The sequence below is a fragment of the Hibiscus syriacus genome, unplaced genomic scaffold, assembly GCF_006381635.1.
Source record: "Hibiscus syriacus cultivar Baekdansim isolate YM2019G1 unplaced genomic scaffold, ASM638163v2 tig00117040_pilon, whole genome shotgun sequence".
Lineage (NCBI taxonomy): Eukaryota > Viridiplantae > Streptophyta > Magnoliopsida > Malvales > Malvaceae > Hibiscus > Hibiscus syriacus.
In genome coordinates this window covers 459,111-487,078 of record NW_024063535.1, presented here as the reverse complement: position 1 = coordinate 487,078, position 27,968 = coordinate 459,111, and the positions used below count along the sequence as shown (strand labels likewise).

At 33.1% G+C, this 27,968-nt stretch overlaps 2 protein-coding genes across 2 annotated transcripts in view; one reads left to right on the top strand and one right to left on the bottom strand.

Moving 5' to 3' along the window:
* Positions 1 to 1,440: 1,440 nt before the first annotated feature.
* Positions 1,441 to 2,546, bottom strand: LOC120197017 (uncharacterized protein At5g23160-like). Its single transcript, XM_039198666.1, has 2 exons — positions 2,105 to 2,546; positions 1,441 to 2,019 (listed from the first exon to the last, which is right to left on the bottom strand). The coding sequence occupies exons 1-2, from the start codon at positions 2,339 to 2,341 to the stop codon at positions 1,546 to 1,548; spliced, it is 711 nt and encodes a 236-aa protein (XP_039054597.1). The 5' UTR covers positions 2,342 to 2,546; the 3' UTR covers positions 1,441 to 1,545.
* LOC120197016 (transcription factor MYB4-like) overlaps positions 1,691 to 27,968 on the top strand; it is a 32,562-nt gene continuing 6,284 nt past the window's right edge. The window contains exons 1-2 of the mRNA XM_039198665.1: positions 1,691 to 1,695; positions 13,071 to 13,081. The gene's annotated coding sequence lies outside the window, so the exon portion shown is untranslated. The remainder of the gene's footprint in view (positions 1,696 to 13,070; positions 13,082 to 27,968) is intronic.

The window sequence follows — 27,968 nt, the reverse complement described above, 5'->3', positions numbered from 1 at the left end:
ACGTGTCACTTAACGGTTAAATTTATCGGTGTTACAGTCCAGACACTTAAAATTATAACATTGAAAATGTTAGGTACTTATTTTTTAATAAAAAAATTTTAAATACCAAAATTAACTTTGAGTGTACCTTAAACAAATGTTCTTATATTAAGCCTTAAGAAGAAGTGTAGGCCATAGACAATGAGCTTCGATAATTACAAGTTACGAAAAAGTGCAGGCCAAAGACGATGAACTTGTATTATAAGAATTAAGATTAGGCGTATAAATATGAAGAGATAAACTTTTAGCAATGCCGTTCAAATTTTGAAGTCTTTTGGAGAGTGGAAGATTAAACCAATTATATGTATCAAAGACCAAAAGTGGTGGGTTCCTTTAGCTATTTAAGTACAAAGATTTTGTACTTATAATTGGGAGTGGCTGAAGCTACTTTAAATGACCCCATCATAATGTATTAATGTTGATGTGACAATAATTGTAGGTTTTGATGTGGGGATGACCCACAAATAAGATGGTGACACCCTAAATCTTAGTATTTGTCAAATTATGAAAGAGTATTTAACTAATTAAACCAACTTTTGTTGATTCATTTATCACCTATAGAATGATTTTACCCATATTTTTAAGGGTAAATTATACCCAACGATATTTAATTATGAGTTTAATAATATATATGTAGTTTTTTTTAAGATATAAATAAATCACTCAATTATATAGATTGACTTGAATGAGGATTACTACTGATGGTGTTTGCTACCTCTGGATAATTGCATTGTGTAATAAAGTAATAAATTGTTGTTAAATTATTATTATTATATCATAAAAGTAATTAAATGATTTGGGTATAGTCTATCTTATTTCTAAATTTTTTTAATAGTACGATGTGATTATAAGGTAGTATATGTTTATAATATTTTTTAACCATTATTAAATGACAACGTACACAAACCCTGCAGATACAACTACTCGAAAACATGACCTCAAAGGAGAATAATATTCCGTTTAACCACTAAGTCCACTCAATGAATTTTATCTTATTTCTAAATTAGAAAATAGTATACCTTTAATGTAACATATTTTACACTAGATTGCCAAATCCGCTAGCTTTGTGGATGGGGTGGAAAAGTAGGGTAATGCCTCTCTTTAATGATTTTTTAATTATTTATTGTACAAGAAAAATATCAACTTTATTAATTTTTATATTTTTCTTCCTTTCTTTTTTCTTTTTTATACATTTATTATTATTTTATAACTCTTCTATGCGCATTGGATGTGCTAATGCGATCCTTTTCAAGCTAGGCGAGACCCAACCAATCCGTAGAGGAACTAATCATCATAAATGTATTGTCTCTCATCAAAAGGTTTAAACATGTCCCAGAAAAGGGGGGGGGGAATAAATGCTCTGAAATCTCCCCCCAAATTTAATAAGTAATAAGAAGAAAAATACTGCACAAGAATGAAGGAACTGATGCCTGTGTTTAGTCTCTTCCTTCTGATTCAACTTTTCTGGAACGAAACAAATCTCAGAGAGAAATGCTTTGTTAAATGTCAATAATTGAATGCTCCTCTGCTTTGTTTCCTTTTAAGTAACCCTTCCATTATGATCTTTTTGTCATCTTCTGACTTCTCTTCCGAGCTTCTTTTAATGCTGTTCAGGTTTTCAATTTCTCCTGCGGGTTGTTGCAGACGAGGGAGGAAGTAAAGCCAAATTGATGCCGAAAGTATTGCGTAAATTTTCCCCCAGAAGATGGTCATTGCCAGACTAATAACAACCCAAAACACGGCATTGCTTGAACTCCAACCCCTCTGTATTCCTTCTTGTTTCTCCTTCACTTCACGTTCTTGATGTTTGCTTGTTTCCGGCGTTGAATTCGGGACCGAGTTGGACTCAGAAATCGTCTCCCGAATTCCTTCGGTACCAGCACTTGTATCCAACATCTTATCATGACTGTTTACTGGGAAATTGTGCTTTGATGAATATGATCCTCGATCAATACCTTTTCTATCTTTAACCCTCTTTGCCTGTCAATAGGATAAGATATATTGGAGGGTGATGATGACAGGCAGGGAAAAAATGGAAGAATAAAAAAAAGGTTGAAGAACAAACCAATAAGATCTCGAACACAACGGCTTTAACGACATGGGAGAATGTTTTCTTCCCGGGACGATGGACCATGATCGAATTCTCCGTATCGGGAACCGAAGACGGAGTCGTTGAGGGCTTCGTATACGTTAAGACCCGATGATTTCGGGAACGATCGACTACAACTGGTTCGGAGTCGAGCATAGAGTCCATAACGGGTCTAAAACAGACCAAAAACTTGTTCCTGGAAACGGTCTTCATTAATTACTTGTGCCGGTAATTGCCAAGAACGTAGACCTTAAACTTATGGGGTGCTTGGAGTTTCGGTGTAAACGAGGGAAGAAAAGAAGCAAGGAGATTTTCTTGTTTGTTTGTCAAGCAGCCGGCTTTGTGTCTTGTTTCTGCGTGTGACCGGGTGAAAAAGGTTTAGAAGAGATTGGAGAAAAGGGGATGGTACTGGTGGGTGCCCGTGAGAGACAGGTGAAAGGATATAATGAGTCGGGGTTTTGTTGGTTGAAAAAGGGGGAATGCAATTATGGCTTGGGTTGGTGGACTCGACCACAAGAGGTTCCAATAGCCGTCCATCAATTCAGGGAGAAGTTCAGTGCTCATCCTATTAAACATATAATACATGTTCCCAATGATGTGCCATCAAATTATGTTGTAAATAAAAACAGCTTTTCTTTCCTCTTTGGTTTGGTTTTTTTGGGAATTATCTACTTAGTATATCATATCATTTTAAAAAGAGTTAATTTCATCATATATCCCCAAACTTTTGAATTCTCTAATTTCATCTCAAAATTCATCCAAATATTTATTTACTTTCAACTATAATTTAACCTAAATTTTATTCTTTTCAAACATATAATAATATAACTTGACCTAAAGATTTTATTAACAATTGAGGTGATTAATATATACGTACATTTTGGGATAAAATTGGAATATTCAAAAAATTTGGGAACCAATTTAGAATGAAGGTTATAGTTTGGGTATGAAATTGGAATGTTTAGAAGTTTTAGGATTAATTTAGAATGGTAACCATAGTTTAGGGATGGAATTGAAATATTTAAAATTTTAAGGACGGATATAAAATAAATCCATTATTTGTTGACTGAAATACAATTAACTCTTTTAAAAAGATAAACTTTATATTTGTACGTGTTCATTATTCTTTAAAATATTTTTTTTATAAACTATCAAATATTAAAATATTAATGTAAATACTGCTTATAATAGTTTGTCAAAAATATTATAGTAAATAATAATTTGAAAGTAGTAAAATAGAAATTAACATTGTAGATCATAAGTTTAATATAAAACATATTTTTTTGATGATAAGAAATATTTTATAAATTTAAAAAATAAAATTAAGAATATTAACTCTTAATGTATTAACTCTCAAACAACATATAATCCTACTATACTACTTAAGTAATTTAATTTATGGTTGGTTGTCCCTTTTTCCCATATGTATGGGGTAAGGGAGAGGTAAGATAGTAGGCTACCCCCAACACCAGGTTGAGAGCAGCTTCCGTAAGAGACCTCCGAATTATGAAATGCCCTCCGTGGGACATGATCCCACGACCTCAAATAATTAATAGATTTGCACCTCAAATAATTAACTATATAGTTAATAATACAATAAATGATCAAATGAACAAAATCTTTTATTTAAGATTATTATCCATTGGGGAATCATGTCAAACTAAATGTGTGAATGTAAATTTAAAAAGATTATTATTTCTTATAATAATTTTTTTATGACAAATGCACCATTAAGGTTAAATTCTTTTATCAGTCTTTGTACGTAATTTATAGTCTAAATTAGGTATCACATAGGTTCATTATGATGATAATCCTTCCAATTCAACCAAGCTTCATTAATAATACCAAAATTTAAACCATGAATGTTGTTTAAGAGATCTAATATCGTATTCTGTTAAATTAACGGATTGTCGATCTAAACTTTTTCTAATGTTAAAGTTTCAATCGTAATTCAAACAATAAGCGTAAAATATATGATTAAACTCGTCTATTAATTCCTATATTATGTATAAATTATATATTCCCTTCGTCCTATTCAAACACTTATTGAATTTTTTTGTCAATTTTTTTTAATTTTGGTTAATTATTATTTAAAATTTATTGTTAATAAAAATATATAAAAAATATTTTAAAAACCTTCGATTAAGTAGTTTTGAGATATATGTTTTATAAAATTTAATTTTTTAAAAATATTAAAAATAATTATTTGACTTTTGAAAAGTCAATAAAAGACAAATTTAGTGGGACGAATATAATATTTAATTTAATAATAAACATTATACATAAATTGTAACTAGATTCAGGACATAATTAGGAAAATATTTTCGGCGAGAAAAAGAATTAGGGAAATATGACGAGTGGAAAATTGTATAAGGATCTATGCTATTTACTACAATGAATTAAGAACTTGTCACGTGTGCATGATGAGTTTCATAAAATATAAATTTTTATTGAAACTCGTCATGCTTACATGACAAGTTTCATAAAATATAATTTTTTTTATTAAAATTCATCATGTGGGCATGACGAGTTCCAATAGAAAAATATATTATAATAAATGTCATACATCTTTAAATAATTTTGGTACGACCCAGACCACCAAAGCTAGTTCCATATTTAAAGGCCGGTTATCCATAACGGATCGAAGAAGATCCAAGTTTATCTTAATAAAGGCTGGTCCAGTCTAACTACTTGTCCATTTATATTTGAACATTCGGCTTAAATCCTTAAATCTCAGAAATCAAAAGTGTTAATTAGATTTAACTGGAATTCATAAGCGCCGGATATTGAAAAAAGGATGAAATAATAAAAAATTACTAAATTACATTAATATAACATCCCCTTTAAAATTATTAAAATATACAAATTAATTATTGAAGAGTAAAATAAAATTATATAAGAAAATGATTAAAATATCAACTAAATTCATAAAAATTATAGATATAAACAAACATTATTGTAACAAATAAACATTACCAGTAACAAAAATACATATAACGATAATAATATATATTGATAAACTGATTTTATCATAATTTAATCACGACATATCTTTAATGATTATGAATATCTAATTTATTAGAAAAGAAAATATGTGTTACAAGAAGAGACAAAAAACAAAGATTAATTAAATAAAATATAATAATATAATTCAAATATATAATATAAAAGTAATTTTGATTGTGTGACTATTTCTTCTTAGATCAAGGTCTTTCTCGTCTAGATAGTTCATCTTCTTTCTCATATTATTTTTTTTCTTTTTCTGAAAGGAGTCACGAGCCAACAACTGCTCTTACACTGATTATAAGAATGAATTACCAACCATCAACACAATATTTATTCTTATGGACATTATTATCATCAACAACAACAACAAGGAGATTAGATCATTAAGGAAGTTTGGTCGGTCATGTGTTGCACATATTAACAACTTGGCAATTCCATTGCTAGTCTAAGCCAAGTCCATTGGGTTTGAATCTTTACTCATACCCTTTCGGTAATGTCGAGAACGGTACATTGTTCCAATAATTTTTCTTTTTTCTCAATATATTTTGCTATTTTTTTCTAAGACTTCATTCATAATTCAGCGTCTATTCTCCAATTTTGCACTTAAATATTTTTTTTATTTTAATTATTCTGTTTCCCTTTGTTAGGAAACCCAAAAATATGCTGAACATGAAACAATACTTTTCATATATCAAGAACGTACAATACATGAGGAGAAGACCTCATTATATATTGGTGTGAGTAGACTGCTCAGCTAACCACTTTACGACAGACTACTGTAACAACGTAACTACAAGCCTTCAGCTAAGCTCCAGCTGTCATATATCTAATATTTACCCTGCTTCGTCCGGTTTCTGCTTCCTTTATCGATAAAATGGACATCGAACTCCACATGTTTCGTTTTTGCATGGTACACCGGATTCGAGCTCATCGCAATAGCACCAGAATTATCACTCCAAATGACTGGTATATCAGGACGCTCAAGCCCCATTTCAGCAAGTAAAGCTTCGACCCAAACCACTTCTGAAGCTGCATCTGCTAAGCTCCGGTATTCCTCCTCAATCGTTGACCGGGAAACTGTCCATTGTTTCTTAGAATTCCAAACTATCAAATTACCACCTAGAAACAAGCAGTTTCCAGAAATTGATCTCCTGTCATCATTACTGCTGCCCCAATCAGCATTCACAAAGGCAGTTAACTTGCCTGATGCATCAGCTGGAGTGAACACAAGCCCATACTCGAAAGTGCCATTCAAATACTTCAAAACTCTCCTGGCTGATGTTATATGTTGCTCACAAGGAGCGTGTATGAATTGAGCAAGTTTGTTTACACTAAGCACTATATCTGGCCGCGTATGACAAACATAAAGTAACGCCCTAACCAAACTACGATACTCACTGGCTTTTAGCAAAGGGCTACCAGCATTTTCAGATAACTTGAGAGAAGATATCATTCGTGTGGGTATAGGATTTGCATTCGTCATCTGAGCTTTGACCAGTAATTAACGTATAAACTTCTTCTGGCTCAACAATATCGAATCACCAACACGCTTAACCTCGATATCAAGAAAATAACTATTGTAACAACCAAACAACCAAACTGCAAGCCTTCAGCTAAGCTCCTGCTGTCATATGTCTAATACCCTTTAAGAAGTAAAAATAAGGCTGATTTTTTGCAATAATGCAGTCCAAAAAAATTGTTCTAATAGTGCTCCCAATAAATTATTTGTTCGAATGGGTGAATGCTACAATATAGAATGCGACTCTCCCCTCTCCGGATCACCATGCATCTTTACAAAGCCTTTAATTTTGCTTTGCCTTTCAAAATACTCAAATCTTGATAAATCCAGTGGCTTTTTTATGAGCAAAACACCATGCGTCTTTATTTTTTTGGATGAAATTGCTGGTGTTTGAATCCTCGGTGGAAATGAAGCTCTGAGTATTTTGAATGCAGCAGATGTTTGATCCGGGGAAGGAGGTCGCATGGTGTTCCATGCGACCTTGGAGAGACGCGGGGAGTCCAATGCGATTCCGTTCTATACTATAACATTCACTCCATTCAAACAAATAATCTTTCGGGGCACTATTCGAACAATTTTTTTTCACTACATTATTGCAGAAATTAAGCTAAAATTTCAAGACTATAGGGTGTTACTTTATTGAGTCTCTCGACTACTAAAAGTTATAAAATAATCACTAAACTATTATATGCTCTAAACTCATCATTTTCAATCAAAAAATTGATAGTCGTCTGAGTTGGATGTTAACTTGCTGATTGCGATATGATTAAATCATATTTTAATGATGTTTATCAACATTACCATTGATTTCAAGCATTAACTCGATGACAAAATATAAACGAATAGTCTATACAAAAAATACAATTCAAACAGTTATGGGATAAGATTTTATCACATCTAGGTTAACATGTTAATGTCCACCTCAAACGACCGTCGTTTTTATAATAAAAAAAGACGAGTTTGGAACATATGAATAGTTGGGTGATCCTTTTGTTACTTTTAACAGTTGGATGACTCAACAAAAAATAATATTTAATAGCTAATAGTCAAGATATCATTTTATTACTTTTAATAGTCGAATGACTCAACATAACAACATCTCATAATCGAAAACATTTGATTACTTTACCCTAAAGCTATCACTTTATCTTATTTATATTTATTTCATAAATAATATCATAGTTTGAGGTTATAGGTCAGTATTAACTTTTACCCGGCTTAACTTAAAACTAATTTAATCATATTTGATTTTATCGGCCAATTATAGTTATTAATTTTTTAATTGAATCGAAAAATTAATTGAATTAACAGTGTATTTTTTTAATTTTATTTTAAATATATAATATAATATACTTCATTGTCCCATTAAATGTGTTTATTATTGATTTTTTGAAAATTAAAATTTTTAAATTGTGATCATGATTATTTTAAATATTCTAAACAATTAAAATTTATAAAATATATATTTATAAACTATTTTTTCAAAATATGAAGTATTCTAAATTACAATAAAGATTTACAATCATAATCGTAAATTAAGCACATAATTAAGACAATTTCCTATAACCATTGAAACAAAACTAACAACTTAATATCACATAAGACTATACAAGGAAAGATTAAAATCTAACCAAGAAAACTCGAATAAAGATAGATACAAACAGATCTGATCGCATCGACAAAGGAACCACAAAAAGGATCAAGATATTGAAAGAGTACCGACAAATCGTAAATCAGAATCAAACAGCGTGAAAAGCTATCCACGAACGCAAACTGACGTAACCGTCTTTCGGTTGGAGACCCCAGAATTGGGATTTGACTTGAATGAATTTGGGTTAGAGTCACCACCGATCATTTATTTTAAAGAAAATGGGTTGATCGAATACCTTATTTCTTACCTGATCTGCATCTTAACAGTGATATGTCAGATTCGGGAGTCGGTTACAGTCAAGGAAGGGTTAGCACCCTTGAACTGCCCTTTCGGTACTATGTAATTTCCAGTTGTCTTTAGTTAAGAAAATGTAACTTTAAATTAAAAGGTAAAATAGCGATCTCTACTACTTACAATTGATTGATTTGAAAGCGTACCATTTAAAAGTTAAAATATGTGTTATAAGAAATAAATGATAAAGAAAGTAAAACAAATGTAATAAGGCAAGTGATAGAAAATGAATAAAATACATAAAATGAAGAAAAATAATAGCGCACATATATACATAGTAGACAACTAAATAAAAATAAAATGATAATGTAAATAAATGAATAAAACAAACAAAAGGAAGATAAAAAGATAAAAATAGATAATAAAAATAAAAAGAAGATAGATAAATAAAAAAGGTACAAGTATATATATAAGTAAAATAATAATAAAAAATAGAAAAAATATATAATAGGAAATCATAAGTAAAATATATGTATATATACATATAAGAAATAAAAATAGGAAATATAAATATATATATATATATACATAATACTAATGATAAATATATATATATATATATATATATAACTAATAAAACGTAATATGTATATATATAACAAAAATAATAAGAGAAAAAAAGCAAATAATTAAAGAAAATCAAAATTGAATAGACAAATTGAGGTTAACATGGGGCTAAATTGAAAAGAAAACAAATTAGGTGGCCAAAATTGAAGACATTTCGGGACAAAGGTCGACTCTTGGGGCAAATTGAGGCACACCAAAGGGAAGAGGACCGAAACTGAGATTATCCCCCACCCGTTTCAGAAACACGCAGACTCTGGGGATCCGAATGGGGTCCTCGGGTTGAGTATATAACCCATTTCCCACGAACACTTTCTATTATTTCCCCATTTGCCAACTTGAATCAAAAAGAAAGGTTTTAAAACCTCTGAAGTGTTCATGTGTGTTCATCAGGCAGATGAACACGCCGCCGTGCTTTCCATAATCTGGTCGTAGCGCCGCCTCGCCGACCACCGTTCATCGGCGGCAAATAAAAAAAATTCACTTTTTCGAATGCTTTCTGAACTTCCTTTCTAAAAACCAAAGTTATTTTTTCAAAAATCGATTTTAAAAAACGTAGATCTAAAAAAATAATTTTGAAAAAAACAAAGGGCCTCCCTTTTGTTCCTCGGCCGAATGGTTCCCGCTCGAACCAAGAGCAAACAAATGTGTCATGCAAGCCAAGAAAACCAAAAGCAAGGTAAAGATTTACCTATTATTTCACTCTGATTCGATACAAATTACTTCGAACGTTTGTTTGCTTTTTCGTGATTTTTTTTGCGTGTAATATCTGCTTGTATTTCGTATCATGTGTAGAAATGGTGTTGATTACACTTATTTATAGTCTAGGATTTGCTTACATTTAGAGTCCTATTTACACTAGAATTCTAAAGCCTTGGCGAGTGTTTGTTGGTGGTTGTCTTGTGAGATCCTTGCATGTTGTGGGTGGTTGCCGAGAAACACGAGACAGAGGCTTGTTGATGTGAAGACTCCTCGACTGGGACGTGTCTCCCTCCTTGCGGCGCTGGATGGGGAAGCTTGTAGGGTTTTTGGAAACCCCATATGACTCTGATTGGGTCACTTGTTTGTTGGGCTAGCCCGCGTTTCGGGCTTGTAAGTCCCTGAGTCTGTATCATATAATAGAACCCCAAATAAATATATATGTATAATACAGTTTGTAAATAAAGATAAAAAAAATAAAAAATAATATATATATATATATATATATCATAATAGTAATGGACGAAATTCGGTGTCTTCACAAACGAGTATCCAAATTCAATCCGAAGGTCCAAAGTAGGGAATATTAACAATATATCAAATAAACGTCATCTTAATCAACTGTGGTGATGTCTAATCATCCCTTAAAAAGAGATAGTGAAAACAATGGCCAAATAACTAAAAAACGTGTCAAAAAGAAAACATGTCATAAAAACATATGAAAACGTATCATACATGTAAACTTATTGAAAATAAAAAATAAGAAAAATTAAAAGGACAATAAAGAATATCGATTGTCGACAACTAACATTAAAGTTAGTGTCGCCGCCGATCAACAAAGATAAAAAAAAGAGTTGAATGGCTTATCAATAATAATTTTTAATTAATAATAAGTTAAAATTAAAAAATGATAAAAAAAAAGTAACAATAAAAAATTTTAATAAGACGAAAAGATTTTCTGAAAAAAAAATCAAATTTTCCGAAAGGCAATGGTCAAAAGAATCCAAAATTTCCAAATACCATTATTTTTCCTAATAAAAGCATTTTTAGCCGCCAAGAAAGCAAGGCAATTTGAAAGAAAGTATTGACTTGAGACCAACAAGGAAGAAAAAATTGCATTGAACACTATTTTTTGCAATTTTACTTTTTAATTAGTCTATTTTGTGTTTATTTGCTCTTTTTTATTGTTTGTTAAAAGTAAATTGTGATATGAACAGATCTATAAGTTATAAAACAGATTATGAAATCAAGATTATTATTATTATTATTTTATAATATAAAATAAGTACAAAGTAGTATTTGTTCAAAGAACATTCTCAATCTATTGACATTGAACGCTTATACCTATGACATTCCTATTGCTCGAACCCGAGATCTCAAGCAATAACAACAATTCCTTTATCACCATAATCACTGGAGTTTGTGCTGAAATCAAGATTATAAATACAACAAATTCAATCCAATTTGACTTAAAATATAGTATTATATATATATATATTATTAGTTTGAATAGTTATAAGGTAGTATTTGTTCATAATTTTTTTTAACTTATGACACAATACATATACTGTGGAGATGCAACAGGTCGAACATGAATCCTTAAGGAAGAAGAACCATTTCTTTTACAATTAAAACTATTCTATGCGTTAAAAATATGGTATTTATATTATACTTATTATTTTTTGTGAGATACTATACTTAATTATTAAATATGATTGAATAGGTTTAATATTGTGACGAGAAGTTATAAATGAAACATCTCTTTTAATCTTACAACTAAATTATAACTATAATTATATGTCAGCAACTGACCTATGCAAAGATTCTGAACCTTGATAAGGAAAATATGATCTTTCATTTCGATCTGAATTATTATTTATTAATCTTAAATTTCTATTTTTATTTTAATCTATTAATAATATAAAAAATCTTACATTAAATGAGAAAAAATCTTAAAGGGACTTTAAATATAGCATTATATCATTTCCTTATTGAGCAATGAAGTTAAGGATCACGCGCATCCTTACTGTTCTTTTTCTTCTCTCAGAGTTTTTAATATTAAATTAATAAATTTAGGCCTCCAAACTCAAATATGAACAAATCTTAATACATGTACATATTTAATTACAATTAGAGAAGATAATACGATTCGAACTCTACGATCACATATTAATTTTACTTAATCACTACTACTAAACATTATCACAATGGAACTATTGACTGGTTCAGATTTTTTTAATTAATCACTGGTATCCGATCAATTGACCGACTAATCCAGATCAGGTACTGCAAAGGTGAGAGAGACCTTCCCAACCCATTTTGCTCTATTCGCAAACGTCAAGGTTTGAACCTCTGACTTTACCTAAGAAATCTAATACCTCATCCCACTAGACCAACTGATTATCGGTAACTAATTGATATATTAATGGTATGTATAGTTTCTATTGTAAGAGTCTTGATAACATATAATATACGTGTGAGTTTAGGCCTCAAGTGACATTTTCGGACTTGTAACTTTCCTTAGTCTGAATACTTTATGGGTAAACTATGTCAAGTGCCATTAAACTTTATCTTTTGACTCATTTATATCACTGAACTTTTAATTTTACCAATTATAGCATTGAACTTTAGTTTCACATTCAATTATATCACTCCGTAGTTAAGTCACTAACATAACGACGACATGGCTAACGGTTATTGACGTGGCATGCCACACAAAAATGACATCGTTTTGGTGCGGCTGTGTTGATGCTTAAAATGACATCGTATTAGACACTAATTTGTATCAATTTTGCTGCTGAACTTTTAAACAATTTTCTTTTTTACTGTTACACTTTCCAGCCATCGCAAGCAACCAAGTATCAACATTCATCATTCATATGTAACGTAAAGATTAGTATCAAAACGTTCTTATTTCACTCTTTTTTCTTCTCCTAGGATTGTTTTTTCATGAAACACACTCAAAATCGACAGAAAATCCATTTAAAAGTTCAACATATTAATATTATGATTTTTTTCAATGATCGACTGACGAGGCTAGCTTTGAGGTATGTTGTTCGTCTTCTCGAAATAATACTTTTCACCGTCAAGATTTTTAACAAACACCCCAAATCCCATAAATCTAATAAAGTCTCCAAATATTTAAAAATGGTAGATTTTTTGTTTAATTTTGACAATTTTGAGTGGGTTCAATGAAAAACTAATCATATGAGAAGAATAGGGAGTCAAATGAGAATATTTTGGTATCGATTTTGTTGTGAAAGTGTCGAAACGATTTCCCAAAGAGGAAGGGGTCTCATTTCGAATAATTTTTTGATCGGTTAATGATAAAATGTGGTTCAAGAAATCGCCACCAATATTTGATTAGGATGTGATTGGGCACCCAAAAAGTATTTGTCATTTTAAAAACCATTCATTTTAAATAAAACAACAAATTTGCGTTACTAAAATTTGAGTTCGAGAGTGATCAGTTATGTGTGGGGAAGGATTAGCACCCCCACAGCGTCCTAAATCGGTACCTAGTTGATTAATTATTTGTCTTTGCAATGACATTTAAGAAATCGAGTCTAATTTAATTTAATATCCCCTACAAATAATATTCTTTAAATTTTTGGACGAAACATGATAATATTTAATTATTTCCTATCGAGAAGAATCAATCTCTCATGCCTTAAAGCAATGTATTCTTACTCCAATCGAAATAAAGAAATATAAAAATTCCATTCTAAAGTTCATTATTGATTCAAAATAACAACTCCCAAAATAATTTTAAGAGAGAAAACGATAATATCTAATTATTTCCAATCGAGAATAAATGACATTTCATGCCTTAAAACAATCATTTATTACCTCAATTGAAATAAAGAGATATCACCATTTCGTCTTAAAATTCATTATTGATTCGAGTGAAAACGATAATATCTAATGATTTCCAATCGAGAATAAAAACCTCTCATGCCTTAAAGCAGTCATTTATTACTCCAATCGAAATGAAGAAATATCACTATTCCATCTTAAAAATCAATATTAACTCGAGAGAAAACGATAATATCTGATTATTTCCAATCGAGAATAAATGACCTCTCATACATTAAAGTAGTCATATATTATTCCGACCAAAACGATAAGATATTACTATTTTCAATATCGACTTGAGTGTTACTATTTTGAAATCCTATGGAAAAACACATGCAAAAATAAAACAAATAAAAGCATACCCCAAGAAAATAAAATTATTTATTTATTTTACCGATATTTAATGAGAATAAGGATGTTCAATTATTTAAATACCTCGAGACGAGACCTTAGATTCGATCTAACAATCTTTTCTCGATGAATTTAATTAAAAGAACATGATCTTTTTTCCAATCCCCGGATTTTAAGAAAGATTCGATTTAATTCGTGTCACTAAATGGGATATACTTTCGTTTTAAAATTATCGAAAGTAACTTTCTTATACATTAAGACAGTCACTTTACGACAATATTAAAATGAACGAATATTACCCTTAGTCAATTTATTTCGATTTGAGTCAAGAGATGCTTATGAGGGTATCATGCAAAATTAATTAAGGACTAAAATGAACTGACATGCAAGCGACATGCAAAAATTAAAATAAAATAAAATGAAAATAGGACTAAAATATAAACAATCAAACCATCATGTCAAAATTAACATAAAATAAAGTACAAAAGTGACTAAAATGAGCATGTTTAATATTGAGTGCTAAAATTACAAAGAATAAAAATAAATATAACATGGGGACTAAATTAAAATAAACTAAAATTGTATGACTAAATTAAAATAAAAAATAGATTCTGGTTCGAAATATAAACATGCAGAAATGAAAACTGTATTTTCGATGTCAAACAAAATTCCTTCTTCTCAATTAATAAATAAGGAAATACATAGTAAAGAGAAATAAGGGTTGAATCCACAGAGAAGAAAATTATAAATTTTTATTCGATTTATTTATGCCAGGCGTGATGTAATGATTTGGGGGGGGTTTTGATAAAAAAATGATTAAGTAATAAAAGAGTAAAAAAATTAATTAAGGTAAAAAAATGAGAAAAATAAAGATTGTAAATAGATTGGGTAAAAACAGCTTCAAGCTTCGCTTTGACTCAATTTCCTTTAAATCATTGAATTAGATTTTTCCTTTAGGATTCACATCGGTTACTTTGTCTACAAGGGCTATCCTCGTGACTCTATTTTGTATACCAAATACCCAAGACAATCTTTGATTCCGGCTTCGGAAATTGATTCTATCAACATCAATTGTCATAGATCAATTATCATTTAAGTTCATGGCGACCGACTCGGATTGTTGCTTCTATAATCGTCAATTCCGATCTCAATTCCCTCTTGGAGAAGCTATCTCGCCAAGTGTGTTCCCAGGAAGTTGAATGTGCTTTCTATAAGACGAATCTTCCTCCCACACTCTAATCGCAACAACAATATAGACCAAAGTCTATCTTTGATTTGAAAACTGTTTTGATTTTGAAAAATAAGCGCAAAGATTGGGATATATATTCTGAAGATATTAAGGGTCTGTTTCAATTCTCCCGTTGGAATTGAGTCATCGCTTCAGCTCTCGGCTTATGAAAAATTTAGCTAAGCATGACAAAAGTCATACTTAGCATATTTAAAAACAAGCTTTAAAAATAAAGTAAAAATCGAAAAACTTGAAAATAAAATAAAATAGAAAGCTTTAATAAAACTAGAAAGAAAAGAATATTGTAATATGAGATGATGAGTTTAGGCTTACCCCAAGTGAGTATTTATAGCATCTCAAAGCCTAAGGATAAATAAAGAAAATAAAATAAAATAATCCTAAAGATAATTGTTTTTCCTAAATTCAAACTTTAAACTAGTCTCCTAATGTAACTCTGCTCGTCCATCTTCCAGAAGGCGTGCTGAGAAAGCCTTCTAGAAACCGTCGCTGACTGCACCTTCTAGAAACTGCAACGTCAGACCATGTCGTGCCCAGTGTCGTGCTCATATCTCCAGCCGTGACCAAATAATAAAAAAATGCAGAATTCACCCGTTTTATCATTAATTCTGGAAAGTAAGGACCTGCACGAAAATAGGCATAACACAACCAAATCAACAAAAATAATTCTACAAAATCGAAGAAATAACGAGCAAATATTAATGATTCTGAACACTCATCAAATTCCCCCTCACTTATCTCATGCTTATCCTCAAGTATGATTAATCAAATCAGTCAAAAATTCCATTTAACTTTCTTAGTCAAGTTTCACATTCGAGGAAGTAAGGTAAATACCACAATAACTATTCAAGTCAAGAATTCAATCAATTGAACATCATCAATTGGAACAAGTTAAGTACAATTGTAATATCCATTCATTCATTCATTAATCTCAATGCTTATAACTCAACACCTTACCGGGATTGACTCAAATCACTCAATGTGTTTGGGGTAAAGAAAAGCTCAATGTCAGAATCGATACTATATTACCATAAGCCTGCAAGTAAATCAAATATCCACTACTAATAAGAACAAGATGCATAAATCAAAGGGTCTTTTATTGGTTGTAACGGGGCTTAGGTAAAGGTGGGGAAAAGGCTAAATATATGGCTAAATATTCAAGGTAAGGAACTAACAAATAACAAGTTCAACTCCATCAAAACATTAAGCACAACAAGATCAAAAGACAAATTGTCAAACAACAAAATTCTTTTCGAAATGCATTTGATTTTTTTTATTTTGCACACTTTTGTTGTTTTATTTTCCATTTTTTCATGTCTTTTTTTTCTCTATTTTTTCGAACAACATCTCTTTTTTTTCTCTTTCGAACTGCTGTCTTTCCCCCCTCTTTTTTATGGAGCATACATCGGATAATTGTTCACTTTCCATAAAAATGGTAGAAAAGAGTGATAAAATAAAAGGATCGAGTTTATAAACATGGTGAAAACAAATAAGCGGGAATAGGCTCAAAAGTGGTTAACTAGGGGGAAAATGTATAGGTAGGCAATTTAGTGGGGGAAACAGAATTGTTAATCCTAAGGTGCCCAAATCATTTTTAAGCATCATGTTCATGTGTAATCTCGATAATATTTAACATGCATGTTCTAGAATACCAATGCCAAATTCAACACACTCAATCCAACAAAATGAGAGCGAAAATGATATGCTCGTAAAGGCTCAAATCTCACCAAATTGTTTCATGCATTGAGCTAATCACATTTCAACAAACAAAATCATGGAATATCACAAAAATACCAACTTGAGCACAATTCATGTTATTCACCATCAAGAACATCCAAACCTAAACAATCATGTGTTCCCAAACAAGCATAGTATTCCACAAACATTCAACAATACAAAGAAATTCAATGAAATTTCCGTAAATCCAACCAACACATACTATAATCTAAAATAAAGATAAACAAAAGGAAATTCAACCTAGATTCTACCCCCCTCACTTAATGCGTTTTGCCTCAAAACGTAAAATTAAAGTGCAAGAGAAGGAATACAATACTCCCTGGATTTAATGTTGACCACGGCCACGGTGGGAGGCACTAGGACAGTGAAGTGGGTTTCCCGGATTGATGTCATGAACTGGAAACATTATCAAGTGGTGTTGTCGGTGAAAAACCAGCATCTAAACCCCCTGTAAAACCATAAACGAGATAATACATTAGTAATTGTTGAATGAAAATATGATTAGAGTTTACTTTAAGAGTATTATCCGATGTCGTCGAATGATTGGAACAAAATGGAAATCCAATAGGCGTGGTGGGGAGGAAGAAGTGGCCACAATTGGCATGGACTAGAATGACGGGCACGACGAGAACAGCGAAGAGGAACGACGAACAATGCTCGGTCCGGGACGGAGGAGCGTTGGCATTGTCGGGTTGGTTTCACGTGCGCACCATCGTGGAGTAGAGATGAGCGTATGGTGTGGAAACTCGTTAGCGAAGGCGTAGGGGTTCGGTAAGGTCGGCGATGGTAAGAAGAAGAAGAAACGATGATGTTCTTTTTGGGGAAAGGAATAAAGTGTTGTGAGGAAGAAAAAAAAGTTGGGGGTTTTATTTTCTGTCGTGCGTGTAGAGGTGTTTGAGTTTGAATGAAATATGGGGTTTTGTTTTTAATTAGGATAAAAGGAAGTTTAAAAATTAAAAAGGGTGAGAGTGATAGGGATAGTGGGTTTTACGGTCAAAGGGAAAGGAAAGAGAAAAGGGGTTTAGGAGTGGGGATGGCAGAAAGATAACAAAAAAAGGGGAACTTTTTTTTGGGTTTTCCTAACATGCGTCGGCCTCCTCCATAGGTTTTGCTAACGTGCGCCATTTAATGAAACGGTGCGCAAATCTGGGGGCTTCTTTATTCCTACTTTGTTTGACTATTTACTGCTTAATAGACTTCGAAATTAGCATTGTTCAAATCATAATTTCGCAAATCCTCGTCGTTTAAGTTTGAATAAAAATATTTGGTTCATGCAAAATAAAATAAAAAATAAAACAAAAATAAAAATGTAACGGAATTAAAAATAATGGGTTGCCTCTCATGAAGCGCTTTTGTTTAACGTCGTTAGCTCGACGACCTAATTCAGACTACAGGTTCTGTGACAAACACTTACACTTCATTCGCTTTTTCCAACTAAGAAATTCCTTATGAGAAATTCGAAAAACTCTCATAAAAATTTCTTCGGATATTTCCCAATTTAAAAATCTTGTTGAAAAGAATGCACTTCAAAATATCTTTTTTACCAAAAATTAATTTTGGATATTTCCCAATTTAAAAGTCTTGTTGAAAAGAATGCTCGTCAAAACATCTTTTTTACCAAAAATTAATTTCCTCAAATGATTCCTCGATGGTTTCGACTTAATTTTTTGTGCCTGTAAAACAGAAGGCAGAACTTTAGAAAGAATCAAATCGGCACAATCTGAAAATATTTTTTCAACTTTCTGATTTCCTCATCATGGTCTTCTAACTCTCTGCATATATCAAAAGAAAAATTAGTTTCTACAAATTCATTTTCCAAATGATCGATAATACCAACATAATTTATGCTCTCCATTTTGTCTGAGTGTTTCATTTTTTTATACACATCAAATTTAACAATCTCATCATCAAACTCCATGGTTAAAGTCCCGCTTCTTACGTCAATTTTTTTGTGTGCAGTACTTAGGAAATGGCGCCCCATCAATATATCAGAGGATGTACTTGTGCGATCATTCTCCATATCGATTATATAAAAATCGATGGGAAACATCAAGTCGTTTACCTCCACCAGTACATTCTCTAAGAGTCCTTCTAGATAGACAACCGATCTGTCGGCAAGTTGTATTGAAATCTTTATTTCCTTCAAAGACTCGTTAGTAATCATTTTGTAAACAGATAGAGGTATTGCATTAATAGATGCGCCAAGATCTCATATGGCTCATTTTATCTCAACTTTACTAATTTTACAGGGTATTGCGAACATACCTTGGTCTTTTAGTTTCGGTGGTAACTTTCATTAGAAAACGACCGAGACGTGTTCTCCCAAATTCACTTTCTCGTTCCCGGTAAGTTTTCTCTTTATTATGCAAAGGTCTTTCAAAAACCGAAACTACCTTGGAACTTTTCGGATAACCTCAAGTAGTGGTATATTAACTTCCACCTTCCGAAGTACGTCTAGTATTTCCTTTTCCTCAGCTTGTTTATCTTTTTTAACTAACCTCGACGGAAAAGGTGGTGACACGTAGTAGGGAGATAGCGTTGGATCGTTCATTTGTTCTTCGTCATTCTCCTTCTGGGACCTAAATCATCAGTCTTTTTCTCTTTTTGGATTGCTTCATCTGATGAAACAGGTGGCGCCACTACTGTACTACTCCGAAGAGTGATGGTGCTGACATTCTCCCTTGGGTTTACCTCGGTGGAAGCTTACCTTGTGATTCTAAGCGGTCTACGGTTTAAGCCAGTTGGCGTATCTGTTTTTCCATCTCTTGGAAGTGGGCTTCAGTACGAGTCTGGAATTTTTCCTGGGAATGTGCTAGCCTCTCGACAATTGACTCTAGTGATGTATTTTGCGGTTGTTGTGATGGTGGAGGTGGTCTCGCTTGATAACCTTGACTCGGTCTTGAATTCTGAGCATAACTGAAATTCAGATGATCTCTCCATCCTGGGTTGTATGTATTGCCGTAGGGATTGTAAGCTCTTTGGGGATGTCCTGGAAAGTTTCTGACTGCATTGACTTGAGCTGTTGCGTCATCTTGAATCAATGGACAACCATCTGTTGGATGATCAGGTAATGCACATATTCCACATAATCAATTTTGTCATATCTTTCCTGCAACAAGAGAGTTGACGACTTCAGTTAACTTATCTATAAGGAAAATGAACTTATCTCATGAACCCTTCGAGTAGGTTCATTATTTGTGCGGAACTGTTGGAAATTGCCATTATTGGAAATTAAATCCCTAGCCTCAGTAGGAGTCATATTCACCAAGGCTCCACCGCTGGCAGTGTTGATCATCTTCATTTCCAAGGGAGATAATCCTTCATAAAAGTATTGAAAGAGTGTTTGTTCAGTTAACCCGTGTTGTGGGCAACTAGAACATAACTTCTTAAGCCGCTCCCAGTATTCGTAAAGTGACTCTCCATCAAACTGCTTGATTCTAAGTATTCTCCTTCGTAGTTCACTTACTTTCGCAACAGGGAAAAACCTGTCAAGAAAAAGACGAGTCATTTGAGCCCATGTAGTAATAAAATTAGGGGGAAGATAAAATAACCACTCCTTAGCCGAATTCAGCTAAGGAAAAAGGAAAAGCTTTAAGTTTTATTTGGTCCTTGGTTACTCCCTGTGGTCTCATGCTGGTACAGACCATATGAAATTCCATGAGATGTTTATGTAGATTCTCATTTGGCAATCTGCGGAATGTAGGAAGGAGATGAATAAGGTCAGTTTTCAACTGGTATGGAGTTTCGCCTTGGGAAAAATCAATACACAAAGGTCCTTGTTCAGTAGGTGCTGCGACTAACTCCCGGATAGTATGATCGACCATCGAAATTGGTTCTGTATCAACGGATTCACCTGAATTTGATTCTTATTTTGGATTTGATTGTTATCTCCTTCTGTCCCGAAGAGTCTGTGCATTGAGTCTCCTAGCTTTGGCTTCGATCACTGGGTCGTACTCCACTAATACGCCCGGATTAGTCCTGGTCATAAATCAAAAGCAAACAAAAAATTAGTAACTTTGGCGAAGTCCCCGGCAACAACGCCAATTTGACAACTGTCGTTTCGATGTCAAACAAAATTCCTTCTTCTCAATTAATAAATAAGGAAATACGTAGTAAAGAGAAATAAGGGTCGAATCCACAGGGACTTAGAAAATTATAAATTTATGTTCGATTTATTTATGTTAGGCGTGATGTAGTGAATTGGGGGGGTTTGATAAAAAATGATTAAGTAATAAAAGAGTTTAAAAAAAGGTGATTAAGGTAAAAAAATGAGAAAATAAAGATTGTAAATAGATTGGGTAAAAACAACCTCAAGCTTCGCTTTGACTCAATTTCCTTTAGATCGTCGAATTAGATTTTCCCATCGGGATTCACGTCGGTTACTTTGTCTACAAGGGCCATCCTCGTGACTCTATTTTGTATACCAAATAACCAAGGCAATCTTTGATTCCAACTTCGGAAATTGATTCTATCAACATCAATTGCCGTAGATCAATTACCGTTTAAGTTTATGGCGACCGACTCGGATTGTTGCTTCTATAACTGTCAATTCCGATATCAATTTCCTCTTGGCGAAGCTATCTCGCCAATTGTGTTCCCAGGAAGTCGAATGTGCTTTCTATAAGTCGAATCTTCCTCCCACACGTTAATCGTAACAACAATCTAGACCAAAGTCTATCTTTGATTTGAAAATTATTTTGATTTTGAAAAATAAGCACAGAGATTGAGAGAGATATTCTGAAGATATTAAGGGCATGTTTCAATTCACCCATTGGAATTGATTCATCGCTTCAGGTCTCGGCTTATGAAAAATTTAGCTAAGCATGAAAAAAGTCATACTTAGCATATTTAAAAACAAGCTTTAAAATAAAGTAAAAATCGAAAAACTTGAAAATAAAATAAAATAGAAAGCTTTAATAAAACTAGAAAGAAAAGAATATTGTAATATGAGATGATGAGTTTAGGCTTACCCCAAGTGGGTATTTATAGCCTCTCAAAGCCTAAGGATAAAAAAAGAAAAGAAAATAAAATAATCCTAAAGATAATTGTTTTTTTCCTGAATTCAAACTTTAAACTAGTCTCCTAATGCAACTATTCTCGTCCATCTTCCAGAAGGAATGCTGAGGAAGTCTTCTAAAAACTGTCGCAGATTGGACCTTCTAGAAACTGCCACGTCAGACCGCGTCATGCCCAGAGTCGTGCCCATATCTCCAGCCGTGACCAAATAATAAAAAAATGCAGAATTTGCCCGTTTTATCACTAATTCTAGAAAGTAAGGATCTGCACGAAAATAGGCATAACACAACCAAATTAGCAGCAATAATTCTACAAAATCGAAGAAATAACGAGCAAAGATTAACGATTCTGAACACTCATCAAGAAACTACAGGGGCTATTTCCTAATTATTCCCTTTTCTGGCCTAAAACATGCATTTGAATAAAATAGGGGTAAATTTCTAAATCAGTCCAAAACATTTTTAAAAAATTAAACAGTCACTACATATGACTAGACTGTAAAAACACGCTAAACCTATAAGGGTTAAAACACGAAAAACCCTAAAAATATATAGCATACATAAAAATGGGTAAATTATAAAAAACAGTCCCTACATGTGACTAATATACAAAAACACGCTAAAGTTAGGGGGACTAAACAAAAATTATACCAAATATTTATAACATGCATAAGAAATGAGTAAATTACAAAATCAATCCCTACAGTTGACTATTTTGCAACAACACGTGCAAGTTAAGGGGACCTAAGCTTGATTTCCCCTAACTTCTTCTATATATGCAACTTAATCATTTTTTTTTATTTTCAACTGGTTTTAAAAAAATTTGAAACTCTTTATTCTCTCTCTTCTGTCCTCCGCCCTCGGCAGTCGTTCGGCCACCTTACATGGTGACCAGTGCTCCGAAATGAACCCAAAAACCTCCAAAACGCTCGGATCTAGACCCATAAGCCTAGATCCAGGGCTAAAACACCCTAAAAAGACCTCTAAATACCCTAAAGGTCCCTTGTCTCCTTTGACTTTCTCGCACTTTGGCAGCCGCTAAGACCCCCACGACCTAGGTATTTTCTAGATCTATCCATATTTACGCTTTATGCAAAACTTTATTGTTGTTTTTATTTTTTTGATGCCTTTGAAACTGTAAATAAAAAATACCTTTCAAATGGTTTTTGATTTTTTTCTTTTTATTGTTTTCTTTGGAAAAAATCTAGAGGGAAGAATAATTTTTTACAAAATAGTTTGGGGTCTTTATAACCCCTTTTACATTTTTCATTTTTTCACAAAATCGAATGATTACAATCGAATGATTATTGTTCTTGTGTATGGATATTGTTTGCCTTGTGTATTGGTTTGTTGCTTGATGACTTGGTTGTTTGACAAGGGCATGTGGCTTAGTTGGTGGCAGCATCGGTGGCTGGGGATTGGTGCAGCAAGGCGACATATCCGATTGGTGGAAATCGATAGCGGCAAAAGGCCCTTAGTAGCTGCAGCAGCTAAAATACATTAGGGTAAACCCTAATTATTGGGTGATCTAGACTATTGGATCTAACACCATATCCAACGGTCGTGGATTGGCGGTACCTAATGTAAAGAGTAAAGAACCCTAACTAGGTTCGGGCTTCCATACATGGGTTGTGGCATTGGGCCATTGTTGTGTGACTTTTGCGGGCTTGGGGTGTATTTTGGGCTGTTATTGTTGTATTTGGACCTATAAAAATTGAAAAGTATAATAATAAAGCAAATAATAATATTAATATTATCGGGATGAAAACGAGTGTTCCACAGAAATATTATTGGTGATGGGCACGATTAGTTACTGACAGTGGTCGGAAAATGCAATGGTAAAAAAGAAAATTGTTTAAAAGTTTAGTAGCATAATCGATACACCCTTAAAGTTTACTATCTAAAACGACATCGTTTTAGGCATCATAACAACCGCATCAAACGATGTCGTTTTGGTGTGGCATGCCACGTCAGCAACAGTTAGTCATGTCATCGTATTGTTACTAACTTAACGGTGGAGTGGCATAATTGAATGTAAAACTAAAGTTCAATACTATAATTGGCATAATTGAAAGTTCAGTAGTATAAACGAGTCAACGGAAAAAGTCTTGCGGTATTTGGTATAGTTTACCCATAATTTTTTTTATTAATTTGGGATGAATATTAGATAGTTTTTGTTAGAAAACTCAACTATTTGACATTATACGCTCATATCCTTCCATACCTTGCATACATGATACTCAAACTCGTCACAACATTTTGAGTCAACATAGTAATACAAGTTTAGAGTAAGATTGCATGGCTTGTACACTTGTCTGTATGGGGAAGGGGGAAATTAAACATTAAATAAATTGATTTTAAATCAACTTTCCAAAGTGTGAACAATCTTATTCAACAACATGTTTACATTAACGTGTGGAAAAATGTTCCAATTTCCCCCGGATAATTATATTTATGGACTACATTTCAGTGCACTAAATTTCCTTTGTATGACGACGAATAACCACTTCCATGTACAAAACATTAAATGCATTGATCTTAAATCAATTTTCCAAAGTGTGAACATTTTTATTCAACATATTTACATTAACGTGTGGAAAAATGTTCCAATTTCCCCCCAGGTAATTATATTTATGGACTACGTTTCAGTGCATTAAACTGCCTTTGTATGACGACGAATAACAACTTTCCATGTACGAAAACATTAAATACATTGATCTTAAATCAACTTTCCAAAGTGAGAACATTTTTATTCAACAACATCTTGGCCCAATCCCTTATAATATTTTTGCTTAAATTTTCTCTAATGTTATAATTCTAATTACAATTAAAATATTCATATAATCACAACTCCAAAACCTTAAAAATAGACGTTTTGTGTATTTTTTTAATGAAAATAAAATTTAGTATTAACTCACAAGACTGAACAGATTAAGGACAATCCAGATGACTGGTACATGGATGCTTCACTGCATTGGGACGATGAAGACCAAGACATCATCGTCCTTCCTATGGCTTATATATACTTGGCTGACTAAGGGGCTGTTTGTTTGGCTCTGAATGAAATATTCAGTACTGAATGCTGAACCGTTCAACATTCAACGTGTTTGTTTCTCACCTCTGAATGATTCAGCAAAACAATGCTGAATGATTCAGCACAGAAGTACATTCTGAATGATTCAAAGCTATTATCAAACATGTCACATTCAGAGTTACTTCATACAGAGCCTTTGAATCATTCAGCATTTGAATCATTCTGAAGTAAACAAACAGACCCTAAATTAAGGTTACAGTTTCAATATTATTTTATCTAATAATTAGAGTTAAGGTAAATGGCATACATTACATGAGCAAAATAGGCAGAACAAATAAATAATAAAGCGAACGAGTCTTGGTATTCATGTAATATATTAACAATTGAAGTCTTCAAAGATTGATTACACGTAATTACAATTAAAAATTCTGCTACTAACAGGTCATACCAGTTACAATTAAAATATAACTTGTTAGTATAGAGTTGAAAAACAGTACAAAATTATTGTAAGAGAAAATCTTAGTTATTATTTAAGTTGGAAAGTGATAGTTTGATAAGAGAAAAGATATTTGGGATAGTGAAACAGTGTGAATCCAATCGGCTTTCCAAAGATTTCATGACTTTCTTTTCTTCGTTTTCCACAACTTTCCAAAGCTTCGAATTTGAGCCACAGATTTTGGTTTTGACTTTGAATCTGCACCATTGACCAAGTTATTGGAAAATGCTGAGAACTTGAGGCCACTCACTGCTGGATTCCGAAAAATTGAAGAAAACATTCAAAACGAACAACTAATCTGATAATACTAACAGTGTGGAACCCTTTGTCTCTTTCTTTCTGCTCTGGTTTGTGATTGCTTCCATCTCATTTCCTGGGTCGAGCCCTGCAAGGTTTCTGCGTTGATTGGTGCTACTCGTGAGTCAAAAATCAATGGCCAAGTTCACATACGGTGTGGAACCCCACCCCCTCTTACTAATTAAAAAGTAACAGTGGCACCTCTCTGTCTTATTTAAATGATCTAATTTCAGATTTTTTTTAAGGGGGATATTAAAGGCTTGATCAATCAATTAATATATGCAAATTCTTTATGCTTTTGGCTTCCAGAAATATTTATCGTTTTTGTCACCATGACGAAAGCAACTGGATGGCTTCAAGACTTGTAATGCTTAAATTAATCAACCCCCAATTAGTAGGACATTCAAAATCATGTTTTCTTAAATAAGGTAACAATAATAATAGCAGTTGAATAAACCATGTGTCGGAACCGTCTTTCGGTTGGGCCCGGAATGGGGTTTCGACTTGGATTAAATGAATTGGAGTCGCCACCGACCACTTTAAAACGAATTTAGGTGGGTCGGACACGGTCAAGGAAGGATTAGCACCCTTGAACCGCCCTTTCGGTACCAATTAATTCGTCGGTTGTCTTTAATTGCGAAAAATTAGAAATTTAAATTAAAATTTAAAAACCGATTCAAATTACTTACCTTTGATCGGTTGAACGAAGACCCTTAAAAAGATGAAATTATTAGATTTGTAAAGAAGTGCAAAATCAACTTAAGATGGAAAATGCATAAATACGAAATAAATAAACAATATAAAAAACAAAAAAAATGATAAAGTAAAGAGAAATAAACAAAATAAATAGAATGATAGAATAAACAAAAATAAAACATAAAAAAAAACAAAATATATAAAAAAAGGATCGAATTGAAGTAACCAGAAATCAGAGGGTTAATTTGCAAAATGCAAAAAGCATAAACGGTGACCAAATTGAATAACTCGAAAATTCAAAGGCCAAATTGCATGTAGTGATCGAATTGTAAAGCGATTCAAACTCTTAGGGATGGCGGAGAGAGTTTAACAATCCTATAATTGCACAATGGTCCCTCGTATATAAAAGGTCCAAAAGACCCATTTTCAGTTCATTTCTCTCATTCTCAAAGATATCATCTCTCTCAAACGCTCTCCACTCTCCAGTTGACTGTAGGCCACCGCCCGACCATCGCGCCGCTGCTGTCGGCCACCGCTGGCGGTGGCCGAAACACCCAAAATACCCCAAAAACTCCCTTTCAGCTCCCTCAACCCAAATCAGAAAGCAAAAACCCCTAAAAATACTTTGAACGACGTAGATCTATGTCTCAACCTTCGGGTTTTACCTTCTAAAGCCGACGACTTTCAGACTTCCAGTGGCTATTCCCTCAACACCGTGGTTGATCTTTGCGTTGCTTTGTTTCCTTTATTTTGGGTTTAACTTCGCTTCGACTGTTTTGGTTATTTCTTGTAGTTTTGTGGTCGTAGTTGCTCGATTTGAAGAGTCTTTGGTTTTCTGTTATTTTGGTTGCATGGTTCGACGATGATAGTGATGTGTGTGTTGGTTGTTGGTATTTTATGGCTCTCGGTTTTCGTTCTTGTGTTGATGGTCTGTTCAGTGTAAATCTGTGTTAGTATTTTTTGGTGATGGTCGATTGGTTTGTTATTGATGTGGGTACTGTATTTGGCTTCGTGTTGATGGTCGGTGTACTCTTTAGTAATATGTTTCGCTCCCCTCCCTCTGTGATGGTTGGCCGTGGGTTTTTATAACCCCCACTGGCCGTTGGGGGTTCCGACGATCTCGAGATCGTGGTTGGTTGGCCGGGGATTTCGGGATGGGTCAGTCCCGATCCCCTCGGCCGGAAATCTCGGTGACCGGTGTGTGGTGGCGTTCAGGCTTCTGGTAACCTTGATTTGATCTTGACCGTTGGATTGGTTCAGATCCAACGGTCCAAGATTGGCCGCGACTGATAGCTCTTTGTGGGTTAAACAAACCCTGATTCCCTTGCTATGTTGGCTGTTGATCTCTTTGTTGATCCAACGGTCCCTGTTGTGTGGCACTGT